This window comes from Rissa tridactyla, chromosome 11 (genome assembly GCF_028500815.1).
Source record: "Rissa tridactyla isolate bRisTri1 chromosome 11, bRisTri1.patW.cur.20221130, whole genome shotgun sequence".
NCBI classification, from domain to species: domain Eukaryota; kingdom Metazoa; phylum Chordata; class Aves; order Charadriiformes; family Laridae; genus Rissa; species Rissa tridactyla.
The window spans coordinates 11,062,751-11,086,191 of NC_071476.1; the positions used below are offsets into that span (position 1 = coordinate 11,062,751).

The 23,441-nt window shown below is 53.4% G+C and overlaps 1 protein-coding gene and 1 long non-coding RNA gene across 4 annotated transcripts; both read left to right on the forward strand.

The window, feature by feature from the left end:
• The first annotated feature begins 2,469 nt into the window (after positions 1 to 2,469).
• EGR1 (early growth response 1) lies at positions 2,470 to 5,433 on the forward strand. The gene is made up of 2 exons (XM_054217801.1): positions 2,470 to 2,839; positions 3,132 to 5,433. Exons 1-2 carry the CDS (start codon positions 2,605 to 2,607, stop codon positions 4,427 to 4,429), a joined length of 1,533 nt encoding a protein of 510 aa, XP_054073776.1. The 5' UTR covers positions 2,470 to 2,604; the 3' UTR covers positions 4,430 to 5,433.
• Positions 5,434 to 7,393: 1,960 nt separating this feature from the next.
• Positions 7,394 to 19,218, forward strand: LOC128916329 (uncharacterized). 3 transcript variants are annotated; one of them, XR_008468921.1, is made up of 4 exons: positions 7,394 to 7,568; positions 7,930 to 8,015; positions 12,339 to 17,497; positions 18,173 to 19,218. It is a non-coding gene; the product is annotated as an uncharacterized LOC128916329 (long non-coding RNA). The 3 variants fall into 3 exon arrangements; XR_008468922.1 differs by having other exon boundaries at positions 12,339 to 16,205; positions 17,355 to 19,218; XR_008468920.1 differs by having other exon boundaries at positions 12,339 to 19,218.
• Positions 19,219 to 23,441: the final 4,223 nt, after the last annotated feature.

Consider the following 23,441-nt stretch of genomic DNA (forward strand, 5'->3'; position numbering starts at 1 on the left):
TTCAGCCAGAGAAACTCAGATCACGTGACACCCCCCCCCATGCACTTTCTGTTCACCTCCTACTAGAATAAATAAACAAGATTTTTTTTGGCTTTTTTTCCTCACAGTCAGGCACAAGATGAAATTCCTTAATAATAGAACTGACTAAGAACAGCTATCTACTGAACTGTAATTTTCTTCCTAATTCCAGTTCTGTATACCACTTTTAATGGAAGTGGTCCTCCTGTATTTTAAGAATGCTAAGCTCACAAGTACCACTCATTCAGGAAGAGCAATGTAGATAAAAGAGCTGGATCCCAAAGTGTTCAGCCTATCAAAGAAAATAAGTGCTACCAGTTACTTGCCGTAGCATGGCTGGCAACTGATGCGAATGGTCGTGAATGCTTGCAGATTAGCGTGGTCCGCAGCAATGGGCAAGGTAACAGCAGCATGCAAGGTCTACCACAGCGAACTACGTCAAACAAACAAAAAGGAATAAATTGTTCTTTAATTTCATAGCTGTAGCGCATGGAAATCTGTGTAATTGCAGACAGGTACAGCTCCGACCGGAACATGGGGCTGCACAGCTGGGGGTGCCAGGCATCATATTGCAAAGGGCATTTGGCTCGAGGTAGCGCTTGTAGACAGAAAGGTCGCGGCTCCTTTGGTCTTTCTGCTACCTCTGCATCTGGTATTATCATTGAGCCCAATTCAGGTCTCGTGCTGCCAGTACTTAAAACTACTAAAATTTAAAGGTGTAACTGTTTGTTTGTTTGTCTGCATAGGTGAATGGCCTTGTGACAAGGGGAGACAAGTAACATACCTCCATGGCTACTTAGGGGCCATCACCTGATTACAGTTGGTATGAGCAAGCAGGAATCGGCTCCATTCAGTATTACGAGTGGAGTCTCAAAAACCGGGAACAGCTTCCTGGCACTACAGAAAATATTTTGTAAAATTTAAGGGGAAGGCAAAGTTGCGATGAAGAAAAGTGAATGAAAATTAAAAGTTATTTGAAAAACGGTTACCAGATAGCAAAAAAAAAAAAAAAAAAAGCAATCGGTTATATAAAAGGACTACTGTTAGCTAAAAGCCGCCGGGGCGAGCCCGCATCGGGCCCGCCGGAGCCCCCGCTGCCGGCGCCGCCCCCCGCACTGCGGGGAAGCCCTCGCCGCCGCCGCGCACGCGCACTGCGGCCGCACTGCGTCGCCGGTGCCGCCTTGGCCCGGCGCCAGGGGAGCCCCGCGCCGGCGGCGGGGCCGCCTGGGCGGGGCGGGGCGGCGGCCGCCTCGAGCGCCTATTTATAGGGCGGGAGGCTCCCCCCGGCCCGCGGAGCGCTCTCCCGCCACTCGGCGCGTGCCGCCTGGGGCGGGGAGCGGGGCTGCCGGCCCCTCCGCGCACAGCCGCCGGTTCCGTGCGGAGCCGGCGCTCGGGAGCGACCCGCGTCCGCGGGGAGGGCAGGCGGGAAGGCGCCGCGCCGAGGGACGGCCCTCAGGGCGCCAGAGCAGGGTCCCGAGCGCTGCCGTTTGCCGTTGCGTCCAAGTCGATGGCGGCTGCGGCCGTGCGGTTCCCGGGGCTCTGGTTTGAGCAGTGCCTCGTTCTCCGCTGCGTGACGGGGACGCGCGGAGCCCTCTCGGCGGGAGCGGGCGGGGCAGGGCGCTCCCGGCAGGCCCCTAGAGTCCCCGCGATTCCCCTTCTCCGAGAGCGGGCAGCCGCCGCCCGAGGCGCGCTGCGGGCTCCCGGAGAACTCCCCCGCACCGAGCCCGCCGTGCGGGCGGCCCCTCCGCGGACACGGGGGGGAGGCGAGTAGGACGAGCCGACCGAACGGGTGCGGGGGGGGGGGGCGGGGAGCGGGAGCGCTGCCCGCGGCGGCGTGGGAGTCTGCCGGGCGCTCCCCGAGCCCCCCGTGCCGCCTGCCCGGCCAGCAGCCGCGCGCTCCCGCGGCCCGGGGGCGGGCGGGCGCGCGGCCCGGCGGCAACCTGGCTCTCGCGCCCGGGCTCCCCGCGCCCCCCCCTGCCCGGGGCCGGAATCACCATATAAGGATCGGGAAGCCTCCGCCGGAACCGAGACTTATATGGTCGTTTCCTAATATGGAAAGTGCGGCGGGGGCTTCCGGCGGGCTGGCGAGGCGGGCGGGGGCCGGGGCACCCCGCGCCCCGGGGCCCGCGGCGCTGCGGCGGCGCTGCGGCGGCGCTGCCCAGGGCCGGGGGCAGGCCCGCAGCGGGCGCGGGGCTCCCGGCGCGGGGCGGGCAGGGCCCCCGCGGCCCGGCTTTCCCCGGTGCCAAGCGCTGACGCCAGGCGGGGTCCTCCAGCCCGCATCCATATAAGGGCTTCCTGCTTTCCATATATGGCCATGTACGTCAGGGCCGGGGCGGGCTGCGGCCGGTGGGACCCGATATATAGGGGCGGCTCCGGGGCGGGCGGGGAGCCGAGCGCTTCCAGCGGGCAGAGCCAAGGGGACCCCCGGGCGGGCGGGCGGGGAGCCGAGCGCTTCCAGCGGGCAGCGCCGGGGCGACCGCGGCGCGGGGCACGCAGCAGGCGACGGCCGCCTCGCAGCAGCCGGCCCGTCCGCGGGGCCCGCGGCGGCGGCGCCACCATCCGTCAGAGCCCCAGCCCGGCGCCCTCATGGCCGCGGCCAAGGCAGAGATGCAGCTCCTGCCCCCGCTGCAGATCTCCGACCCCTTCGGCGCCTTCCCGCACTCGCCCCCCGCCGTGGACACTCACTATCCCAAGCTGGAGGAGATGATGCTGCTCAGCGGCGGGGGCCCGCAGTTCCTTGCCCCCCCCGGGGCGCCCGAGAGCGCGGGCTTCGGCGCCGCCGGCGAGCCCGGGGAGCAGCACTTCGAGCACCTGGCGGCAGGTAAGGGCGCTGGCCTAGCCCGGGCGGGCGGGGAGTCCCGGTCCGCCGCGGGGGCTCCGCGCTGCAGCGGCGTCGCTCTCCCGGCGGTGGCGCGGGGGGATTCTCCCGCCTGCGTCAGCGGCTCCGGGCCGGCTGCCGCTGGAGAGCTGCCAGCGGCGCTGCGATACGTTACGCTCAATTATTAATTAACTAGAAGGAAGGATCTGGGGCTGCACTGTGTGGGGATGGCTCGCAAAGCGCTGGCAGCAGCTGCAGTGGCTGCTGGAAGTAATTGCTGTTCCTCTCTTTTCAGACACTTTTCCCGAGATCTCCCTGAACAACGAGAAAACCCTGCCAGAAACCAGCTATCCCAACCAAACGACACGACTGCCACCGATAACCTACACGGGGCGCTTCTCCCTCGAGCCGGCCCCCAACAGTGGCAACACCTTATGGCCAGAGCCCCTCTTCAGCCTCGTCAGTGGGCTGGTGGGCATGGCTAATGCACCTCCCACCTCTACACCTTCTTCGTCGTCACCGTCCTCCTCCTCGCAGAGCCCCCCTCTGAGCTGTTCTGTCCAAGCCAGCGAGAACAGCCCAATTTATTCAGCTGCACCAACTTTTCCCAATTCCAACTCTGACATTTTCCCTGAAGCACAGACCCAGTCCTTTCCCAACCCCTCTGGAGCCCCCATCCAGTACCCACCTCCAGCTTATCCGACTGCTAAAACCAACTTTCAGGTGCCAATGATCCCGGATTACCTGTTCCCTCAGCAACAGGGTGAGCTCAGTCTTGTTCCGGCTGATCAGAAGCCCTTCCCCGCCCTTGAGACCAGAGCACAGCAGCCTTCCCTCACGCCGCTCTCCACTATTAAGGCATTTGCTACTCAGACTGGCTCTCAGGAGCTGAAGACCCTCAACAATAACTATCAGTCCCAGCTAATCAAGCCGAGCAGGATGAGGAAATACCCAAACCGTCCCAGCAAGACCCCTCCTCATGAGCGACCCTATGCCTGCCCAGTGGAATCCTGTGACCGGAGGTTTTCACGGTCCGATGAGCTAACACGGCACATTCGCATCCACACGGGACAGAAACCTTTCCAGTGCCGCATTTGCATGCGGAACTTCAGCAGGAGCGACCACTTGACTACGCACATCCGCACCCACACAGGAGAGAAGCCATTTGCCTGTGACATTTGTGGCAGAAAGTTTGCCAGAAGTGATGAGAGGAAGAGACACACTAAAATCCACCTTAGGCAGAAGGACAAGAAAGTGGAAAAGGCAGCTCCGGTCTCAACTGCTTCCCCGGTTCCTGCCTACTCATCCTCTGTGACGACATCCTACCCTTCCTCCATCGCCACTACTTACCCCTCACCTGTGCGCACAGTGTATTCCTCCCCTGCTCCCTCTTCCTATCCCTCCCCTGCACACACCACGTTCCCATCTCCTTCTATAGCAACCACTTACCCCTCTGGCACCGCCACTTTTCAGACCCAAGTGGCCACCTCCTTCTCATCTCCAGGGGTCACCAACAATTTCAGCTCACAGGTGACCTCAGCACTTTCAGACATGACGTCAGCCTTTTCTCCAAGGACAATTGAGATTTGCTGAGATTACCTTCTGGAACAGGAGAATTCACCTTTTCCATTGGTACTATCAGACACGGAGTCTCCAATGACTCCCCCAACACCATACGTTGCAAGGCTATTTAACTTTTCTTTAAACTTCAGCTGCCTGAAACAACTGCCGTTTTAAGTTTTCCACCTCTGTTGAATGACTTAATTTGCATGGACTGTGGCTCTAAGTTCAGTATAACTTTCCCCGTAAACAATAGTCTTTTATTAGGAAGAAAGGACTTTTGATTAAGTATGTAGCTGATGTAAATTGTACATGTGCCATGGTTTTGCTTTCCTTTAGGTACTATTGATGTGAAAAATCTTTGCATATCCATATTGTATTATTTGGAGTTTGCAGGGCCATATTTTGTAAATGTTAATTCTATTTCAGTGACAATGCTGTAATGAGTTTCAAACTTCCTTGGGAACAGCACTTACTGTATTTGAGCATGTTAGAGTGATGCTATGTAAATATCACCTGATGAGACACTCACATGTGGCAGAAGTTTTGTTTTTAAAGTTACAAGTCTTGGTGCCTTTTTGTGAAGCCTTGCTGACATCATGCATTTGTGTGAATGGATGCTTTGCATCTTGCCTTAAAGTGAAAGGGATGTTACTCAAAGAATGTAAGGGAGAGCAGGGAATGGGTGGGGAGCACGAGAAAGCCCTGGGGGATGGAATGTAAGCAAAAAAAACAAAAAACAACAAACCCCACACCTCTCAAAGTCTATTTTTGTTACAAAAATGTAAATTTATATATATATATATATATTCAGGAGTTGGAATGTTGTAGTTACCTACTGAGTAGGCAGCAATTTTTGTATGTTATGAACATGCGGTTCATTATTTTGTGGTTTATTTTTACTTTGTAATCGTGTTTGTTAAAATGAAAGTGACTGTTTGGCTTCTAAACACATCGAATGCGCTTTCCTGCCAATGGGATATTTGGTGTACAATACCCTTCAGAAAAAAATAAATAAAATATCAAATCGTGCAGAATTCCACATTTTCCTTCAAGTTGCTACATAGGAAGACTGTGCTGCAGCAACCCTGACTCCTTGAATGTCTGGGAAGTAATAAGTGCTGCTTGTCTCCTGGAGAAATACCCACTTAAAGAAAGGAGGGGAGACTGATCACTTGTAAGTCCAGTTGTTCGCAAAGACATGGATGGAGTGCACGCGTCCTTGCAGTAGGTGCATCAACCTGCTTTTTTGAAGTAGCCATGATTCCTGTTTTCTGGCTTCTCCAGAAGCCTGTGAGCTAATCTTAGGAAGACAGATAATCTCCCCAGTGTTGAAAATAAGGTTTGAAGACTAGAATCTCAACTGGGTTGTTCATAGATAGTCAGAAATCTTACTGGATGGCAAGAAAATAGAACAGTTTCTAGGCTGGAAATACAGTAAGGTCGGCCCAAATGCCTGGTTGATGGGAGGTATTCCTGCTCAGCTGGGGGGCTGTCAGAGGTTCCTCCTTGACACAACACAGGGATTTAAGTGCGTGGGCCTGACGGCTTTTGGTACAGATGTTTTGGCATTTGCAGGAGGAAAGCACTTCCTTGCATGGTGGTTCCAATAGGTTTTGGGGGTATGTGAACTCTCTGCAGAGCAAATTCGGAAGAGTTTTGCATCCATGAGAACTGGTGGTGCAGGTACAGAAGAGGATTCTGGTGTCAGTCCTTTCAGATGGGCTCTCTACAAATCACTAATGTTTAGAGTTGTGAGGAGCTGGGATGCAGACATAGGCCTCGATGAATGCGCACTCAGCACAGTGCAAACTGGCAAGCGGTAGGCCATGCTGTGCCTGACAGAGACTGCTTGCCAAAGTCAACCCCACTGGCTAAGAAGGGTAATCTGCTGAAGCCCCTGGGCTAGTCCTTCTTCTTGGGGATGCATCCCACCCCTGGAAAACGGCAGCAATTCTGGAGGATACCGAAGAGCTGAGCAGTTGGTAAATCCCAGCCTGTCATCTTTCAGGCAGGACTGTCCTCAGTGGGTTGGGACAAGCTGTGGGGAAGGGCCTGTGCTGCTTTGTCTCTGCTGGTTTGCGCCTGCAGCGCCAGGTGCGGTCTGCAAGCTGCTAACGGTGACTTCACAGCTGTCCCTCATGGGCCTATTCAAAGAAAAGCACTAGCTCATTTCAACCCAAGGGGCTCCAGCCTCTGGCCAAGGCAAATGAACTGGACAAGCTGAATATTTGGCTTCACGCTGTTTGAGCGCATAACCTATGTCAGAAGACACAAAAATCAACTTATGGGAGACGAGACAACGAAGAAGGGCCTTCAGTTGTGATGTTTCAAAGGAGGAAGAAAATAACACTATGTAAAACTAACCATTTTTTCCCCCCCACCTCCAGGTCCCGAAGCCAACGGCAAAATAAACAGAAAGCATTGACTGTCCGTTTGCTGCAAGATCTTTCCATTTGCTGTTGGTCTGAAGAACAGATCTCCGACTCTGAAGTTTGCTCCCAGTCTAACTGGGCGGATCAGCGGGTCTCCCGGAGGCTGCTCCCAGGGAAACATCCCCACCGGCCGGGGAAACCCCTCGCCTTCTGCGCAGGCGAGGCCGCGGGGGAGAAAGGAGGCGAAGGCTGCTCGCTTCTCCGGGCACTGCCAGAGGATCCCACGGCCCGCGCTGACCCCCGGCTGCCTGTGAGCTTAAGACCCCCGTCAGAGGCGGCGGGGAAGGCCGCGGGCCGGGCGCTGGACGCGCGGCGGCGGGCGGACACCGCTCCCCCCCGGGGAGCGGCCTAGGCCGAGCGGAAACGCCGCTCCCGCGGCGGCCGGAACCGCGCCGACCATATTTGGCGTTTCCTCCGCGCCTTGTATGGCACTTCCGAGGCCCAAAAAAGGCGTTTCCTGCTCACGCGCTGCCGGGAGCCTGCCGCGGAGCCGCCCCCCTCCGCTCCCCGGGCCGCCCCGGCTGCCCCTCGCGGTGGCCCCGCATTGGCCGGGCGGCCGCGGGCGAGGGAAGGCCGTGCCCCGTCCAGGGCCAGCGGCGGGCCTGGGGCCTGCCGAGCAGCCGCTCGGTGCCCTCCCGGGGGTCGGCGGAGGGCAGGCAAGCCTGAGCCTTCCCTCGCCGCCGCTGCGGGTTCTGCCGTAGGGGCCGAGTCGCGTTGCCTCCGCGGCTCCGAAGTAGGTAGGATGGTAGTTCAGCCGGGGGAGCGCTGGGTGGGCCGGGGCTCTCGTCTGGCCCGGCTTTTCCTCTGTGGAGCCTTCCCATAAGATGCGGCCCCCCTGGGGAAGCGTGCCTAGGTGGCTGGTTTGTGCTTTGATTGTGCTAGGAACACTGAGTCTTCATTTTCCTTTCCTTTAGAAATAAGGAGATAAAGATGAGCTCGGGCATACTTAAAGAGCCTAGTATTCCCTGCGATGTGCTGTGCGACCTGTTGCATTGTGTCCTCTTGTGTTCTGGAAATGCTACTGGGAATCCATATAAAACCAGTGAAATATGTCCGTTAAAGCTATTTCTGTTGCAACTGTGAATTGCTCTTACCAAGTAGGTCGTGGGCCTTGGCTGACTGAAGAGACGAAACTTAAGAAGGAGGATAGAGAGCTGAGGCAGAGAAGACTTTAGAGTGAGGAGGTATGTGATAATGGGCTTTCTTTTCTCTGGGGCTTTCACTGCTGCCTGTCTGGACCACAGGAGCTGGTTTTTGTGCATCTGAGCAAGACCTCGACTAATCCCAAGAGAGATAACGTTGTAGACTCTGAACTGGCAGCTGGGGACTGAGGGTGGTCTGAGCTGCAGTAGATGCCCTTAGAAGAGCTGCCCCCAACCACGCTCTCGCCATCGTCGAGTTTGACTAAAGCCGGGTGGAGTGGTTGAAGGCTGGCTCATGGAGAATGTCTTTGGCCCCTTATAAAACGAACTGTTAAACTTGGGCTAGGGTATTTGTTGATTGTTTCAGCATAAGTGGCTGTTCCTTTCAAAACTGTTCTATTTGTGGCCGAGTAGACTAGAATTCTCAAAAGTTATGAGTGGAGATGATATATTTATGAAGAGGGCTTGACTGTATGACTCTTAAGCTAAACATTCCATGTTTTTACCCGTGTACATGATCTGACCGTAGCCCTAATAAGTACGAGTTAGACCTAGAAGGAAGGTTACGTATTTTGAAGTGCATTGAAACTCTAGGATGAAATATGAGCTATAGGTAATGAATAAGAACTTTTAAAATAGTTAAGTTGTTCTGATGTAATCAAAGTGGCTTTTGTTTTAAAAATCTAGCCTTGGCTGACAGACTTTAATGATTTATGGTCTTGACTTGGTTAATGAAACTCTCTCCTTTTAAATAATAACAGAGGCTGATGCTTATACATAGTGTCTAGCGCTTTGAAGGCTTCAATTTCTAATCATTCTTTGGCACTGCCATAATGAAAATGATGGATGGTTAGGCAGAAGTATTTTCAACATGCCCATTTTGCTTCTTTAACTACAAAAAGCATTATTAAAGCATGCTTACTGAACTTTTTTTTAAATAAGCATATAGGCTTATCTTTTTGTTTTGTCAGTTTTTCATACTACTTTTTTGTATCTGCAAACACAAATGATGATACACAACGACACTACCAGTAAAAATGTCAATAGCTAAAAGTTCTGCTATACAGCATCCTCTGTAAGGTTGGCCTGATTTCCGTTACCCCAACTACTATGACAGTGGGCTTCCCCTGTAACAATAGAACTGTTGATGACAAATAGACTTGCACACATCAGAGTTGGAGGGACAGGGAGACAGAAGTTTTTGATCTTTAAAAGGTGGTGAACACCTTCAGCCTTTTTGTGAAGATGCAGCTAAAACTTCTAAGCTGACTGTACATCACTTCCTATCTGGTGGTGGCTGTTCTTCAATCTGACAAGTTTAGTTGTGGAAGCTCTTGAAAACATACTACGCTATGAACATCTAAAATGTGTTTGTCCCAGTTGCTGCGCTCTTTTGACTGGAAAGCTGTGGGTAGCCCTCGGCTTACCTACCTGAATGTGCCCAGGTGCGTCCTACACTGAGCTGCCTGGTGCCTTTCGACACGTGCCATTCTGTGGGCTAAGACTGCGAACCCGAACTATGCGTCCAGGTTTGTCTACACATACAGCAATTATAGACACAGCAGCCTTAGGGAACCCTCAAAATACTTCAAACATGCCTTAGTAGAACCTAAACGTGAGTAAAAGAAGCATGATTAAGTCCTAGAAAACAAATGCTCTGGAGTGAAGGAATTTGAAGGAATTTTAATAGTTTTGACTATGTTTGTCTTTGTTATACCTGAAAGAATACTGGAGGATAAGGAAATGAAGGGACAGACTTGATGAGTAAATTGTATTACAAATTTCCTAGAACAAAACATCAACAGTGGTTCTTAGAATACTGTCTAAAACGTTTCTTCATAATTAGCCGGAGAACTGGACTTGGAAATATCTTTACATGTCGTTGGAAATCTGACCCAATGTTGAAGGAGACGTAAAGCAGCATCATTTTGATCTGACGATACTTGTGATTAAAGGTCTTGGCCATGATTCTTAACTTCTGTTTGTGTAAATAAGCTTGAGAATTGTAAGAAACTGCAGATGAATTCAAATGAACTGGAAAGCAGCAGCGAGGCATTGAATTTAATGGCAGAAGCTACATAACACTTCAGTTCAAAATATTCTGTAATGCAACTCCGGTGAAGGAAATTTTTGGCACAGGAACTTTTACAAGTTTGTCTGAAAGAAAATGGGTGCAAAAATAATTTTTAGTGCCCTTGTTTTGTTTTGACCATCAGTTGGCTTTATGAACTCTCTGGTAGTCTCCCAGTCCCCAATGCGGCTGAGAAAGGAATAATTGGTTCTCCTTCTGTCTGCAAGTTGTTTTCCCCAAGCCTTATTTCTGGCCTGCCGTATTGTGTTTTAATATGATAGTCTGCAACCATGTCTATTTTCTGCATTTCAGCATAACCTTCCACTTTTTGAGGGATGTTGTCCTTCCCCCTTGTCAGAATAATTATGTTGTATTGGTTCTTAGCCATTCCTAACAGGCAGTAAAGCACAATTGCTGGTATGATGTCTTCAAATAGTTTTCCTGTCACTAGAAAATATTTTTACTTTTCTAGCTGCACCACTACTTTCTCTTCGTTTAAAAATAAAGAAGTTTCTTAACTCCCTTTTGAAACAATGCTCCGTTGTAGTAGATATATGGATTTTGTTGCTCTTGCAAGGATGTCGAACTGTTGTGTTTTGATGAATGCTGTTCTGTGCTTTACTTGGGGAAAATACAAAAGTTTGTCTGTATCATCCCAAACCATGTGCTTTTTGACACTTGTTGGCTTTTCTGTGGTTCTGAGGATAAACTCTCTTGTGCCTTTTTTTTTTTTAATTGTTAATGTAAGCATCCTGATTGCATGTGGTTTATGATGAAGAGCATGCCTCCTGTATAGGGTCCTTCTATCTTTAAAGATTCCTGTAGTTCCTAGCAATTCTGAATCCCTCTTCCTTGCACCATTTATTTCTAGCCATGAATGGTCTCTCTGCGTTTCTGGTCCTATATTTGGTTGTAAGAGCATGAAAAACCCCAAACAAAAAACCCACACAAACAAAAAGCCTGTCAGGGAGGCCTTAGCCAACATATGAAATTGAAGACTAAGGCCTACCTGACAGTGTTTGTGGTATTTTTTTTTAAATTATTTTTTTTAATGGACTAAGGTTTCTTTCCAGAAACCTCCACTTTTTTTCCACCCATTTGTATCCACGCAAAGACTAATATAGCTTCTCTAGCATTTCCAAAAAGTCTGCCTGAACTCCTCCTCAGTTCTTATTTTCTGCACTTGTCTGAGAAGTCATGATCTTAGGTAGTCGTGTTGCTGATAACCCCACTGCATGTCACTACAGCCTTCCCCTGTCTCCCTTATGATAGCATCCCTGCCTTCAGGTGGTATCCTCAGCCACAGTCTTTGCCTCCTGAGGAGGATCCGCCCCAGAATTGTTCCCTGTCATCAGACTCGCACTTTCTTACTACAGGACTTTCTTCCTGTGGACAGAAAGAAAGGTCTTCCAGAGTTTTGGTTTGTGTGTGGTGTTTTTTTTTTTTTTTAGGGCTGCTTTTTATGCCTTTTTTAGTAGGGGCTATTGCGATTCTAGGAGAGGGGAAGGAAAGTCACTCTAATGGGTGCCTGTGTGCCATCTGTTCATGGGCTTGAAAGGCTGGCTACCTGACTGCCGTGACTGGCAGAATAAAAAATGACGGGGATTTTTCCACTTTTCCTGTAGAACGGTGGTAGCTTACGATTGCTTTTGCGGGCAGGTGTAGCCTAGCGGTAGTAGAGGAAAGAATCATGCTGAAAGTTCTTTTGTGCCGGCTTTGGAGATTTCTGGTATTTCTCAACTTTAGAGGGAGCCGCCTGTGTCGCACTCGTGTTGAGCGAGCCCTTGGCTTTCTGAGGTAGCGCTGGCAACCGCTAGGCACTGGTGTCCGTATGCTGCCACCTCGTGTCTAGAAACAGAAACCACTTGGATGTTTTTACTAGGAAATACCTGTGTTAATAAAGCTTAAGTGACCTCGTAACTGTAGTGACAGCCTAGTCTTGAGTATGGAAATAATCATGTCAAGTTGTGCAGTTTGGGTTCCTTTGCTTTCCTTTAGGAATCTGAGACTAAGGCTCTTGGTTGGTTTTTGGGATTGTTTGGTTTTTTTCTTTTCGTTTTTGTCCGCGCCCCCCCCCCCCCCGCCCCAATTTCTGCGTATGGTTTTTTCCTCCTTCCCAGTTCCTCCCTGAACTTGCAAGGATTAGAAATCTGTTTTGTTTTATAGTTCAGGGTTCCTAGAGACAAATGCTGGAATGCATGTCTTTGGAGAATAGCATAAAGAGCATGACGTGTCTAGAAGTTTATAACTTTTATTTTCTGACTCTGTTTCTCATGTTTCATTCCTGCTGTCAGATGGCAACAGGCAGAAGAGCCATGAATGTTCTGTGAGGCACTGTGTAAACTCCACACTTCTAGATTCTTGCTTTAAGGAGTACTAGCCAAGCTGCTTCCAGTACCTGGGAAAGGCACAAAGCAACGCTAAATAACCTTCACCGCACATTGGAGTCTGGGATGCCCATCTATCTCCAATGGGGCCAGGTAGGACAAAAAGTGCTTTTATTCTCCCTTCATCTGCACGTTTGTGTGCACCACCTGGGTGCGTCTGAGAGAGTCAGAGTTGTTCAGTGCCACTTGGAACACATGGCCTTATATAGGTCTTCTCAACACCTGAAAGAAGTCCAGTGGAACAGCTTCCTGTGGTGCGCTGCCAGAAGTTCTAGCTGTCCTGTAAGGAAAGCTTATCCTGAATGATGGAGTCCCTTCTGGGGTAGAGGAGGACAAGCCTGCATAAGGCTTATGCGTCACCTAAACTGTTATAAAGTAAAAATAGTGCTGCTGTCGTTGTAGCATACAAATTTCATCCGTAGCACTTAAGAATTTACCTTGGCTTTCTCTGAATTCCTTCTGCTAGATGATTTAAACATTTGTGATGGATTAAACTAATAACTAGTTCTGTTTCAGGCAGAATTGCTGTGTCGTGAACTATATATGCCTGTGCTTACTGTACATGGACAATGCTAAATAATTGTAAGTCCAGTTTCTGTGGAAAAAAAAAAAAATTGTAGTTAGTCTTGATTTTTAGCTGAAAGCTATGAATTTTAATCCTAGAAAATTGGAAAGAAGGGAATTAAAACTCCAGCTTTTTTCTTTCATTTCTTCTTGCACTGAGATCTAGTAGCCTGTGTGTGAGGTGTGTGCTTATCATGCAGTGGAGAAAACATGAGGGCATTCATAGAAGCTTTTCTCTATGTTTAACTTGCATAGATACATAACCATAGCTTGGCATATAATGATAAAGATTTGCTACGAGGTGAAAAGCGGTAAAAAGACCAGGACTTTTTTTGGTAAATCAGATTTTAATTTGAAGTTCTGCTTTGTTTTCACATTCATAGATGATATTTGTGTTTCTAAAGTTTGAGTGTTCAGCAATTTATAGTAAATTGTTGTAGTAACTCAAAATTTGGTTTTACTGTTTGTCTTCTCCAAGTCAGCCATGGCACTTTAGAGCCTTGTCATAAGACTTACAAACCCAGCAGCTAATATTGCTCACAATGGTGCTACAACAAGTCCTCCTGTAGTAGCAGTGCAGCAAAGTTAAAGTAGAGGGGGAAGGCTTTGAAACAAACTGGTTTACCGTATTTTGCAGATAGTAGTCCGTGAAGGGGACAACTCTTGAAGAGATAACAGCTCTGTATAGAGTCCTGGTCTGTGCTTAGAAGCTTTGGTAGTGCTGTGGTATATGGAAGCCCTAACTGTGATGCAGAAAGCCGCTGTACAAGGTATTGTATGGCAACACTAGAAAAGAAACCAGTGGGGAAAAAAGCCAAAGCATAACTTGAAATCTAAGCCCTTGTGGCTGTTACCTAAAGGTCAGAGCTGAGGGCTGAGCCTAAATGGGTTGCAGTGATGCTGTTGCCGCCTGGCTTGGCTGGGAGATGGTGACGTCTTTGAGGTCAGCCCCGTTCCCAGCACAACTGGGGTGTTTGCTGGGGCTGGGGGGAGCCGAGGGGGAGCCCCCTGCCACCCCACAGTCCTGAGCATAGCTGCCTCGCCAGACTGAAGATAATGAATTGTGTGATTGGTGGGTGTTGCAGCCTTTAGGTCAGAATCTGGCTTTGTCCTTTGAAGCTCCTCTTCAAGGCAGAGTGTGGTTCTGATAAGCAGCATGCACAGTTAACATGTACTGTCTGTGTTCTTCTCTCTTTGCAAGACCTGGTGTTCCAGCTTTGCACCAGAACCTTGAGCAAGAGTCAAGGACTCTCCCACTGGAGGTGGGGATCCAATCGTGTTGGTCTCTGAAATTACGGAGGCCGGCATCTTGACTGTGATGGGCAGTGATGCAGCATCCTCCAGCTGCTGGATTCCCAACACATGAGAGAAACCCAGCCAGGAGCCAGCAATGGGCCTCAGCCAAAGCCCAAGGCAGGGGCTGCCTGATCACGGCTACCAAACCCCAGAGGTACAAGCCACCTGCCCCGGCAGGGGGGGTTCATGGTACCAGCCTGGGAGAGCTGCTGGGAAGCGATGGGGTGCCAGGGCCAGTGTCCCTGGTGCATGTGGCTCCTCTGGCCCTGCGGCTTGTGAAGGGGGGCTGTGATGCATGGGAAACAGGGCGTGAATCAGGAGTCCCAAGGGGAGAATAAGCCTGTGGGGAAAAATAGGAAGCCAACATCACCTTCCCCTCCCACCGTTCCCTGTGCTCATCGCACTCCTCTCATCTCTCCCCTGGCCTGTGTCCCTACGGCGCAGCCCTGGCCCCGTGGCTCCTCGGGGATGCCGTGTGTGCGTTCCCCGTGTGGGGCAGGGGGAAAGCTTGGGAGGTGGGGAAGAGAGGCAGCAGCGGGATGGGACAGTCGGTGGGACTGGGGCAACCCCAGCCCCACGGCTCTGCACTCGTACCCTGCTCGGGACGGGACCGGACGCCCCGAGGAAGCCCCGAGCGGAGAAGAGCACTCGGTCCCTTTGGGCAGGGCCCGGCACCGAGCAGCACAGCGGGTACCAGCGGTAGCCTGGAGCCGTGGGACTGGCGCGGCTGGAGATGTCAGAGCAGAAGGGGAAGAGAACCAGGCCGGAGCGTCCGGCAGGAGGAAGAACGAGCCCGGAACCGGGGAGCGGCGGAAAACGCGGCTGCCCCGGCCCGCGCGGTGCTTAAATAGGGCCAGGAACGGAGCGGGACGTCTGCGCGTGCCCAGCAGAGGGGCGGCAGCGGGTCCGGGCGGGGGTTTCGTTCCGTTCCGGCCGCGGGCGCGTCGTGGCATCCCCCGTCCGGAGCCCCGGCGCGCGGGTCCGGGCTCTGCCCTCCCGGGGGCGGCAGCGGCACCGGGCCGAGCGCCGCCCGGGGTCGTTGGGGAGTTTCGGGGCCGAGCCCGTGCCCGGCCGGGGGGAGCAGGGGCGGCCCCGCCCGGCTCAGCTGCTCCCTGCTGAGGCCGGGCAGCCTCTGCCGCTCCCGGCGCGGGTCGGGCGGCGGCGGTCCGGGGGGCTCCGGAGGCGGCAGGTGGGTGCCGGTGCCCGCAGGGACGGAGAAGGGCCCAGGCTGCTTCCACCACGGCCAGGGGCTCTTGGCGGGGGGGATACCGTGTGCAGCTATGGTGTTTAATCCGTGCACTGAAGTTATGACGGTGATTGATCGACACCCTTGTCAAAAGCCCAGACTGTTGCAAATAGCTGGAGCTTGTAGGGAGAAGGAGCTGAAATCGACTGGAGCTTCAGTGCAGGGCTGGGGCTTCAATTAGCCAGAGCTGTGGCAAGCAGGAGCTGGAGCGAGGCGGGGTGTCCGCTGGCTGGAGCATGCAGTAGCCAGTGGAAAGACTCCCGGCAGCGGTAACGGGCGGGAGCTGCAATTAGCTGGAGCGTCCGTTGGCTGGAGCGTCCGCCGTCCGACCGCAACGCGCTCCCCGCACGGCGGCAGAGCGGCCGGGCGCAGGCAGCGCTGCCCCCAGCACGGAGCTCCGAGCAGCGGGGGGGGGGGGCGAGTCGTCCTTCTGCCGGCGGGGAGCCCGGCCTCTTCCCTCGGGGATGAAATCCACGCAAGGCGGCCTCTGTGCGTGGAGGGTCTCTCTGGCCCCGCTCCCGAGGGCAGAGGTGGGGTGAGGGTCCCCCGGTTCATGCCCGTTCTCTGTGTGTGACAAACGGGGTCGTTTCTCTCTTCCTCTTTTCCCGGGGTCACCTTCTGCGGTATGTGAAGAAAATCCTGCACAGCTGAGTCCACTTGCTGCTGAGGTAAAAGCACGAGTGGGGAGGCCCATTTGTGCGTTCAGAGATGCTGCAGATACTCCGTGTCAAAGACGCAGAAAAGGCAAATTTGCTGCCAGTGCAGAAAAGCTGATGAGGAGCCGCAGTTAACAGAGCGTGCCTCCTGCCTGAGCAGGTCCCTTGGTAGTTAGGAATGTTTTCCTTTGGGGTCAAAGTCTGAACTTTCATCTAGGATAAATTAAGAGCTGCTTTTTACCTTCGTTAGGGTCAAGCATTTCTCTTCCGTTTGTTCATACCGGTTCCAGGGGCAAGTGGGAAATAGCCTTTTCTTTTCCTATGCATAACTTAATTTTTACTAGTCTGTGGTGTCAGTGTAGTAAATGTTTGAGCATCTAGGTGCCAGCGGAAATGTAATGAATGAAACGTGATGGAAACTGATGTGTCACTTTTTTTTTTTTTTATTCTTTTTTATTATTATGTGACAATGGTGTGTTTTTCTGTGGCTCAATCCACACTGTTCTTTGGAGCCTTCACTCTAGAACTTTTAAGCAAAAAAAGTTTTGTCGTTCCAGAAAAGGACTTAGTCCTTTATAGGACTGAGGTTGTAGACTCGGAGGGTCTCAAGTACACAATCAGAATTAAAGCCAAATTTCACTGGATGTTGCTGCTGTTGGTCTTCGCTTTTGTTAATGTCCCCACAGCCCCCTCATGGGTGGGAGCTCTGAATCATAATTTTTCTTTCAGTCTCTTAACATGGTTTTTTTCCCCCAAGGAGAAGCTACGTTTAAAAGTGAATTAATTTCCTCCCAAATGTGCCAGTGAATAAAATTGAGTTATGTTTATTAAAACCACAAAAATGACACCACTCTTAGATCCGGACTGTTTCTGAACACGTATTCATCACGTGCAAATGTCCTCGGGATACCCATCGTCTGTGCTTCGTGCTCTGGTGAGACGATGCACTGAGACAGGAATGAGCTCGGGCAGATAGAAACGGTCCGAGTCCTGGGGTTTTTGCCCATTTGTTTCTTTTGTGGGGGTGGGTGTGTGTGCTTTCAAACACAGAGTGCGCTGTTGACTGCAGGTGGCACCCTGCAGAGCTCTTTTGCTGCTTGACCTCTCCTTTTCTTTTTCACTCCTCTTTCATGGCTACAACTTTCACTTGGATAATTTTAGAAGAGCAATTAAGCGACTTGTCTGTGTAAAAGTGCTGGTGATACCAGGAGGGTAAATGCTTGAACCGGTAGTGAATAACTTGGCTACAAGTAGAAGCATCAGCAGCCTCGTAACTGGTGGCGGCGAGCCCAGATGTGGTTTTGGTGAGTTGTGAGTTGTCTTTTGTCCGTAACCTAGAGTGTGTCATTTTGACTTCAGTTGGAAAGAGTTTTTCCAAAATGGAACTGTTTCTCATTCAAAGCAGTTGCATTTTAAGAACGCTCCATCAGCAACAGGCCTTTGCACTCACTTTTAAAAAAGGAAAAGAAAAAAAATTTCCTTCCAAAGGCCTAAGCACAGCACATCTTCCAACAATTGCTGGGATTGCTGATCTTTGGGTTCTCGGTTGCAACAGTTGAGCTATCATAAAAACGTGTTCATCTGCATGTTCAGCACAGCCAAAAGCATTAGCCAATCTGCCGGTCTTGTTTTGGTAGCCTGATGGATTGTGGCACCGGGGATTTGATTCCATCCATCCCCTCCCAAAAGTAAAACCATTTGGGGGATCTTTTATCTCATTGATTTTTCTGTGCTAAACGAAACTTTAAAAAAAAAAAAAAAGTTAAAACTGTGTAATTTGCAAACTGACTTGCATGGTTTAAACAGCAAGTGCCAGTATAGCTGTAGCATACAATTTACGAGGTATACTTAAGCAGTTAGGTATTTGTTCTAAAGCTTTAAAAAGAGAGGCAACTGAATGTAATGTTTTTGTTTGGGTTCCCCCCCCCCGATGTTTAGATGGCGTGCTCTGAAGTACTTTATTTCTGTCTCTCTTTCAGTGGCACATTTCCCTGGCAGCCCAGTAGCATCTCTCTTGGGCAGTGCAGCTGGCCAGATGTCCCTTCTCCTTGAGTAGCACACAGAAAAAACCCTCGTCAAATTATAGCTGTGCATTTTGGAGAGAGATAGTGTCGTGGTATCAATTCACAGCTGTGCAAGCTGAATTAGTGCCAAAGGAAAGTCAAATACTTTTATACTATAAGTATTTTTATTGAATGTATATAAACATAGGCACACCTTTTCAGCATAAAGTGAATGACTGAGCTTTGCTCTTTATTGTTCCTTTTGCTCTTCGGGGTTTGACCCATCCGTCTCGGCTATGTTGACCCAGGAGCGAGGTGAGCGGCAGCAGCGACAGCAGCATGAGGTCTGTAGCTGCGGCGGTGGGTCCATCAGCATTGATTCTGGTTACGGCACAGCCTGGTCCCGCTGCCCCGCAGGGTGATCTTCCTGCGGCCGTGCTGGGAGGAAGGGGCCAGGCATTTCCCAACACCAGCCAGAGGGTTCACTGTTATGTTAAGAACGTGTTCAAAATGGCATTGATTTTTCTTAATACTGACTATAAGGGTTCAGGTGGCTCTGGGTTTTGAAGGCTGTGCTGTATTTCGAGCTGAGGTGTTTCCCCAGAATCCTCCTGTAGCTCAGCTAAGGGCCAGGTTTGACCAGCCCAGGTTTGCAGCCGGTGGCGGAGCCCACTGAGGGGAAGGGGCCAGCCCTGGGTCTGGGCGTTTTGTTCATTTTTTTTGGTGAATAGTAATAGCGGGTGTGTGTGTCTGGAGGGCTGATGATGGCATTTGGGGCACCGTGATGTCACTGGGGTAGCAATGATGCGGCGGAGGAGCAGGTGAGTGGGGGATGTGAAAGTTGCATGGGGTTCCCCCCAAAAGAAGCTGGTCACAGCCCCAAAATGTCTGAAAACTCAGGGGCTGGTGGTGTGGTGCTTAAAAGATTTTAAAACCTGTAACTATGGGTGTGAGGCATTGAAATAGAGAACAGCCTCTCATTTTTATATCTATTGAGAAATAATATTCACTTATGTATATAAAGGGAGTTCAAAATAAAAACCTATGTCTCTAAGGAATAAAGGAGTTCAGACTATGAAAAGATTTTTTTAAAAGATATATTTATAAAGAGATATTCAGGTGTCAAAATATATGTCTAAACAGATAGCTAGTCTTAATTAGATGTTCTATATAAGTGTTAATGTGTAAGTCTAAATAGATCTAACTCTTAACAGATATTCTATATAGGTGTAAGTAGATAATATGTATTCTCTAAGTGTGCGCACATATATGTGTAAATAGATACTGCACTGTAAATGTCTATGCTATATAAGGTTTCTAAAACGCAAAGAAAGCCTGTTTACAGAAAGGATTTAGAAACTCGCCCTCCCCTCTACTCTCTCTTGAGGATGTAAAGGGTCTTTCCAAAGCTACCCCCTCCCTGGTAGGCTCGTTGCTGTCACCCCCCCCACCTCCCCCCCAGCCCTGGTGCCCCGCGCGGGGCGATGCGGCGTCCATGGGGCTCATCTCGGGGCGAAAACCCCTGTTCGGCAGGTTTTTGGTGCCGAGGCGCTGGCTGTCGCGAGTGCGGGCAGGGCAGAGAGAGGGGAGTCCCGCAGCCCGGTCAGTGGTTGCGGTCCCTGGCTGGACTACAGCGGGCTGAGAGCGGTCAGCGCTCAGCACCCTAATGAGCGCCCAGAGCGCGTTAATTAAGGGGGTGCTGCCGCCCGGCGGCCGAAGGCCCTTCCTGCACGGGGGGAGCCGCGCGTGCGCCGTGGCCACGCCCCCGGCCCGCCCTGGCCACGCCCCCCGCGTGCTGCAGCGCCTTCTTCGGCGGCGGGGGAAGACCGAAAAGCTCCCAATTTCGGGCGCCGGGTAAAGCCAAGTCCGCCTCGATTTGTGCAGCTAGAAAGCAAGGTGTCGCCCGTTCTGATGCTCGAAAGCAAAGGCCGATGCCTTTTATGTTGTGGAAAAACGCTGAGAAACACCCAAATGTAATAACGTGAGAAAGCGGAAAAAGAAAACCCGAATTGGGGAAAATAGGGCCTCCCGGCCCCGACATGCAGTACCGCCTTCTGCTCGCCGGGCGGCAGAAGCGAGATCAGCGACGTGCGCTGTAGTGCGCATGCGCAGCTCCCGTTGGTCGGATCGCGGCACTTTCATTGGTTCCATCGCCTCGCCGGGGTGGGGCTCGGTGGGGATTGACGGCGGCGACGGGCCAATGGAACGGGACTTCCCAAGGAAGGGGGAGGGCGACGGCCAATCGGCGCGCTTCGTAGGCGGGACAGGACGGGGCTCTCCGGAAGCGGATCCTCTGCGGAGGATGGCGGCTAGGTCGAAATCGGAGCGGGACGGCCCGGCTGGAAAGCGGGGCTCGGCGGGCCGATCCTCGGTTGGGCCGGGCCCGCGGGGTACCCGTGAGCACGTCGTGAGGCAGCTGGACCCCGTCAAGGTAAGCAGGGAGCGGAGGGGCGCCTGAGAGTGCCTCGAGGGATGATGGGGGGGAGCTGAGGGGATCCCGAGGGGACCCGGAGGGGCTGAGGGTGGGACTTGAGGGAGCTTGAGGGGACTGGGAGGGTTGTGGGGGCCCCGAGGGATGGTGGAGGGGGCTGAGGGAGCCTTGAGGTGGAACGGGAGAGCTAAGAAGTGGCTAAGGGGGCTCTGAGGGGGAATGGGGGGGCTGAGGAAGCCCCCAGGCGGGTGGGAGGTCCTCAGAAGGCTCTTAAGGGGGACGGGGGGGAACGGGGAGGCTGAGGAGGGGGACGGTGGTCCTGAGGGGGAACCAGGTGGCCCTGGGGGGTGGCTGGGGGCGGGATACGGGGGTCTTGAGGATAATGGGGAGGCCTTGAGGATAATGGGGAGGCCTTGAGGGAGGCTGGGGGGTCCAGTCCCAGTCTTTGGCTTCGAGGGAGTGTCCCCCCCATCACTGCTACATTTCCCCCCAGCTGGGGGTGCCTCCTCCACACCAGCTATTCCCTGGGGTCCTGTGCTGTTGCCATCCACGCCACAGGTATGGGGACACTGGGACTTCCCCTGGAGCCCTCTGAGACAGCCTGAGACTCCCCACATTTCCCTGGGACCCCCCAGCGCCCTCTGATACACCCTGGGATCCCCCAAACCCCCCAGGATCCCCCTGGGACCCCTCACACCCCCTGAGAGCTCCGCAGGACCCCCTGCAAATTCTTCATGTTTTCCCAGAACCCCTCTGGGACTATTCAGGACCCCCCTGGGAACCCTCATGTTCCCCCCAGGGCTCCCTGCAGCCTTCTGGGACCCACCACGTTCCCCTCAGGACCCCTCTAGGACTCTCCCACATCCCGTCCTGGACCCCACAGATCTCCCTGGAGCCTCTCAGGAAACCCCAGAGCCCTCTGCGACCCCGTGGAGCTCCCCCCCAGGTATCCCCCACATCCCCCTGGGACTCTCCTGGGACCACCCCTCCTACCCCCTCAGAGGCCTCCAGGACCCCTGGGACACTTCCATACCCGCTTCAGGACCTCCCTGAGCCCCCAGAACACCCTAGAGCCTTCTGAGAGCTCCACACAGTACCCACCACATCTCCGTGGGACCCTCCTCGGACTCCCCATCCCCCCTGAGAGCCCCCCAGGACCTCCTGTGACTCCTCACGTTCCCCCCAGGACTCCTTGGAGACTTACGGGACCCCTCTGAGCCCTCCAGGACCCCCCAGAGCCCCCTGGGACCCTTCAACACCTGCTCCAGGACCCCCCAGAGGCCTCTTGGACCCTCCAACACCTGCTCCAGGATGCCCTAGAGCCCCCCTGGAGCCCCCGAGGACAGCCCAGAGCCCTCTGGGACCCACTGGAGCCACCCCCCACCCCCCCCCGGTATACCCCACATTCCCCTTTTGCGACCTCCTGCGAACCCAATGAGAGCCTCTCAGAGCTCTCCAGGATCCCCTGGGACCCTTCATCTTCCCCCCGGACTCTCTGGGGTCTTCTGGGACCCCCCATATTCACCCCCAGGACCCCCTGGAATACCCTGGGACCCTCCCGCATTCCCTCTGGGACCATCCACACACCCCTAGGACACCCCAGAGCCCCCTGGGACCCTCCTGGGACCCCCCAGGCCACAGTGGGACCTCTCTGGACCCCTCCATGGTATGCCCCACATCCCCCCCGGACCCCCCACATCCCCAGAGAGCTCCCTTAGAGCCCTCTAGGATCCCCTGGTACTCTCTGGAGCCCCCTGGGACCCGCCCACACCTCCTCAGGACCTTCCAGAGTCCTCTGGAGTCCCCCAGGACACCCCAGAACCCTCTGGGACCCCCTGCAGTCCCCACTGGTACCCATCACATCCCCCTGAGAGCACCCCAGGGCCCTCCAGCACCCCCCAGGAACCCTTATATTCCCCCAGGGCTCCCTGTAGCCTTCTGGGACCCACCACATTCTCCCCAGGACCCCTCTAGGACACTTTTACGCCCCCTCCAGGACACCCCAGAGCCCTCTGGGACTCACTGGAGCAACCCTCCCCCCTGCACATCACCCTGGGGCCGTCCTGGAATGCTCTCTGCACCCCTGAGAGCCCTCCAGAACCCCCTGAGAAACCCTCATGTTCCCCCCAGGGCTCCATGGAGCCTTCTGTGATCCTCCAGGGACCTGTCACGTTTCCCCAGGACCCCCAGAACCCCCTAGAATCTTCCGGGACCCCCCAGGCCCCCTGAGAGCCCTCCAGGACACCCTGGGACCCCTCATATTCCCCCTGGGCTCCCTGGAGCCTTCTGGGACACCCCCACTGTCCCTCCAGGATCTCCCAGACCCCCCAGGGATACCTCAGAGTCTTCTGGGACCCCCTGGAAACTGCAGAGCCTTCCTGGGACCCTCTAGGATCACTTGGAGCCCCCAGAACCGCCCCCCCCCCCCCCGAACTCCTTGGAGCCCCCCCAGAACAACCCTGAGCCCTCTATGACCGTCTGGAGCACCCTGGGACCCCTCAAAGCCCTGCAGGACCCCCTGGGAACCCTCGTGTTCCCCCAGGACTCCCTGGAGCCTTCTGCGACCCCCCACATTCCTCCTGGAACCCTCCCACACCCCCTCCAGGACACCCCAGAGTGCCCTGGAGCCTCCCAGGACCCCCTGTTACCCCTCATGTTCCCCCAGGACTTCCTGGGGCCTTCTGGTAACACCCACATTCCCTCAGTACCCTCTGGGACTCTCCCACACCCCCTCCAGGACCCTGCAGAGCTCTCTGGGACCCCCTGGAGTCCCCCCTGCTACACCCCACATCCTACTGGGACCCACTGATACAC

Excerpts from the sequence above, each read along its gene's own strand:
- EGR1 (XM_054217801.1), top strand. The coding sequence starts at position 2,605 with ATGGCCGCGGCCAAGGCAGAGATGCAGCTCCTGCCCCCGCTGCAGATC. Across the intron at positions 2,840-3,131 it reads CTTCGAGCACCTGGCGGCAG|ACACTTTTCCCGAGATCTCC; the intron begins GTAAGGGCGCTG and ends CTCTCTTTTCAG.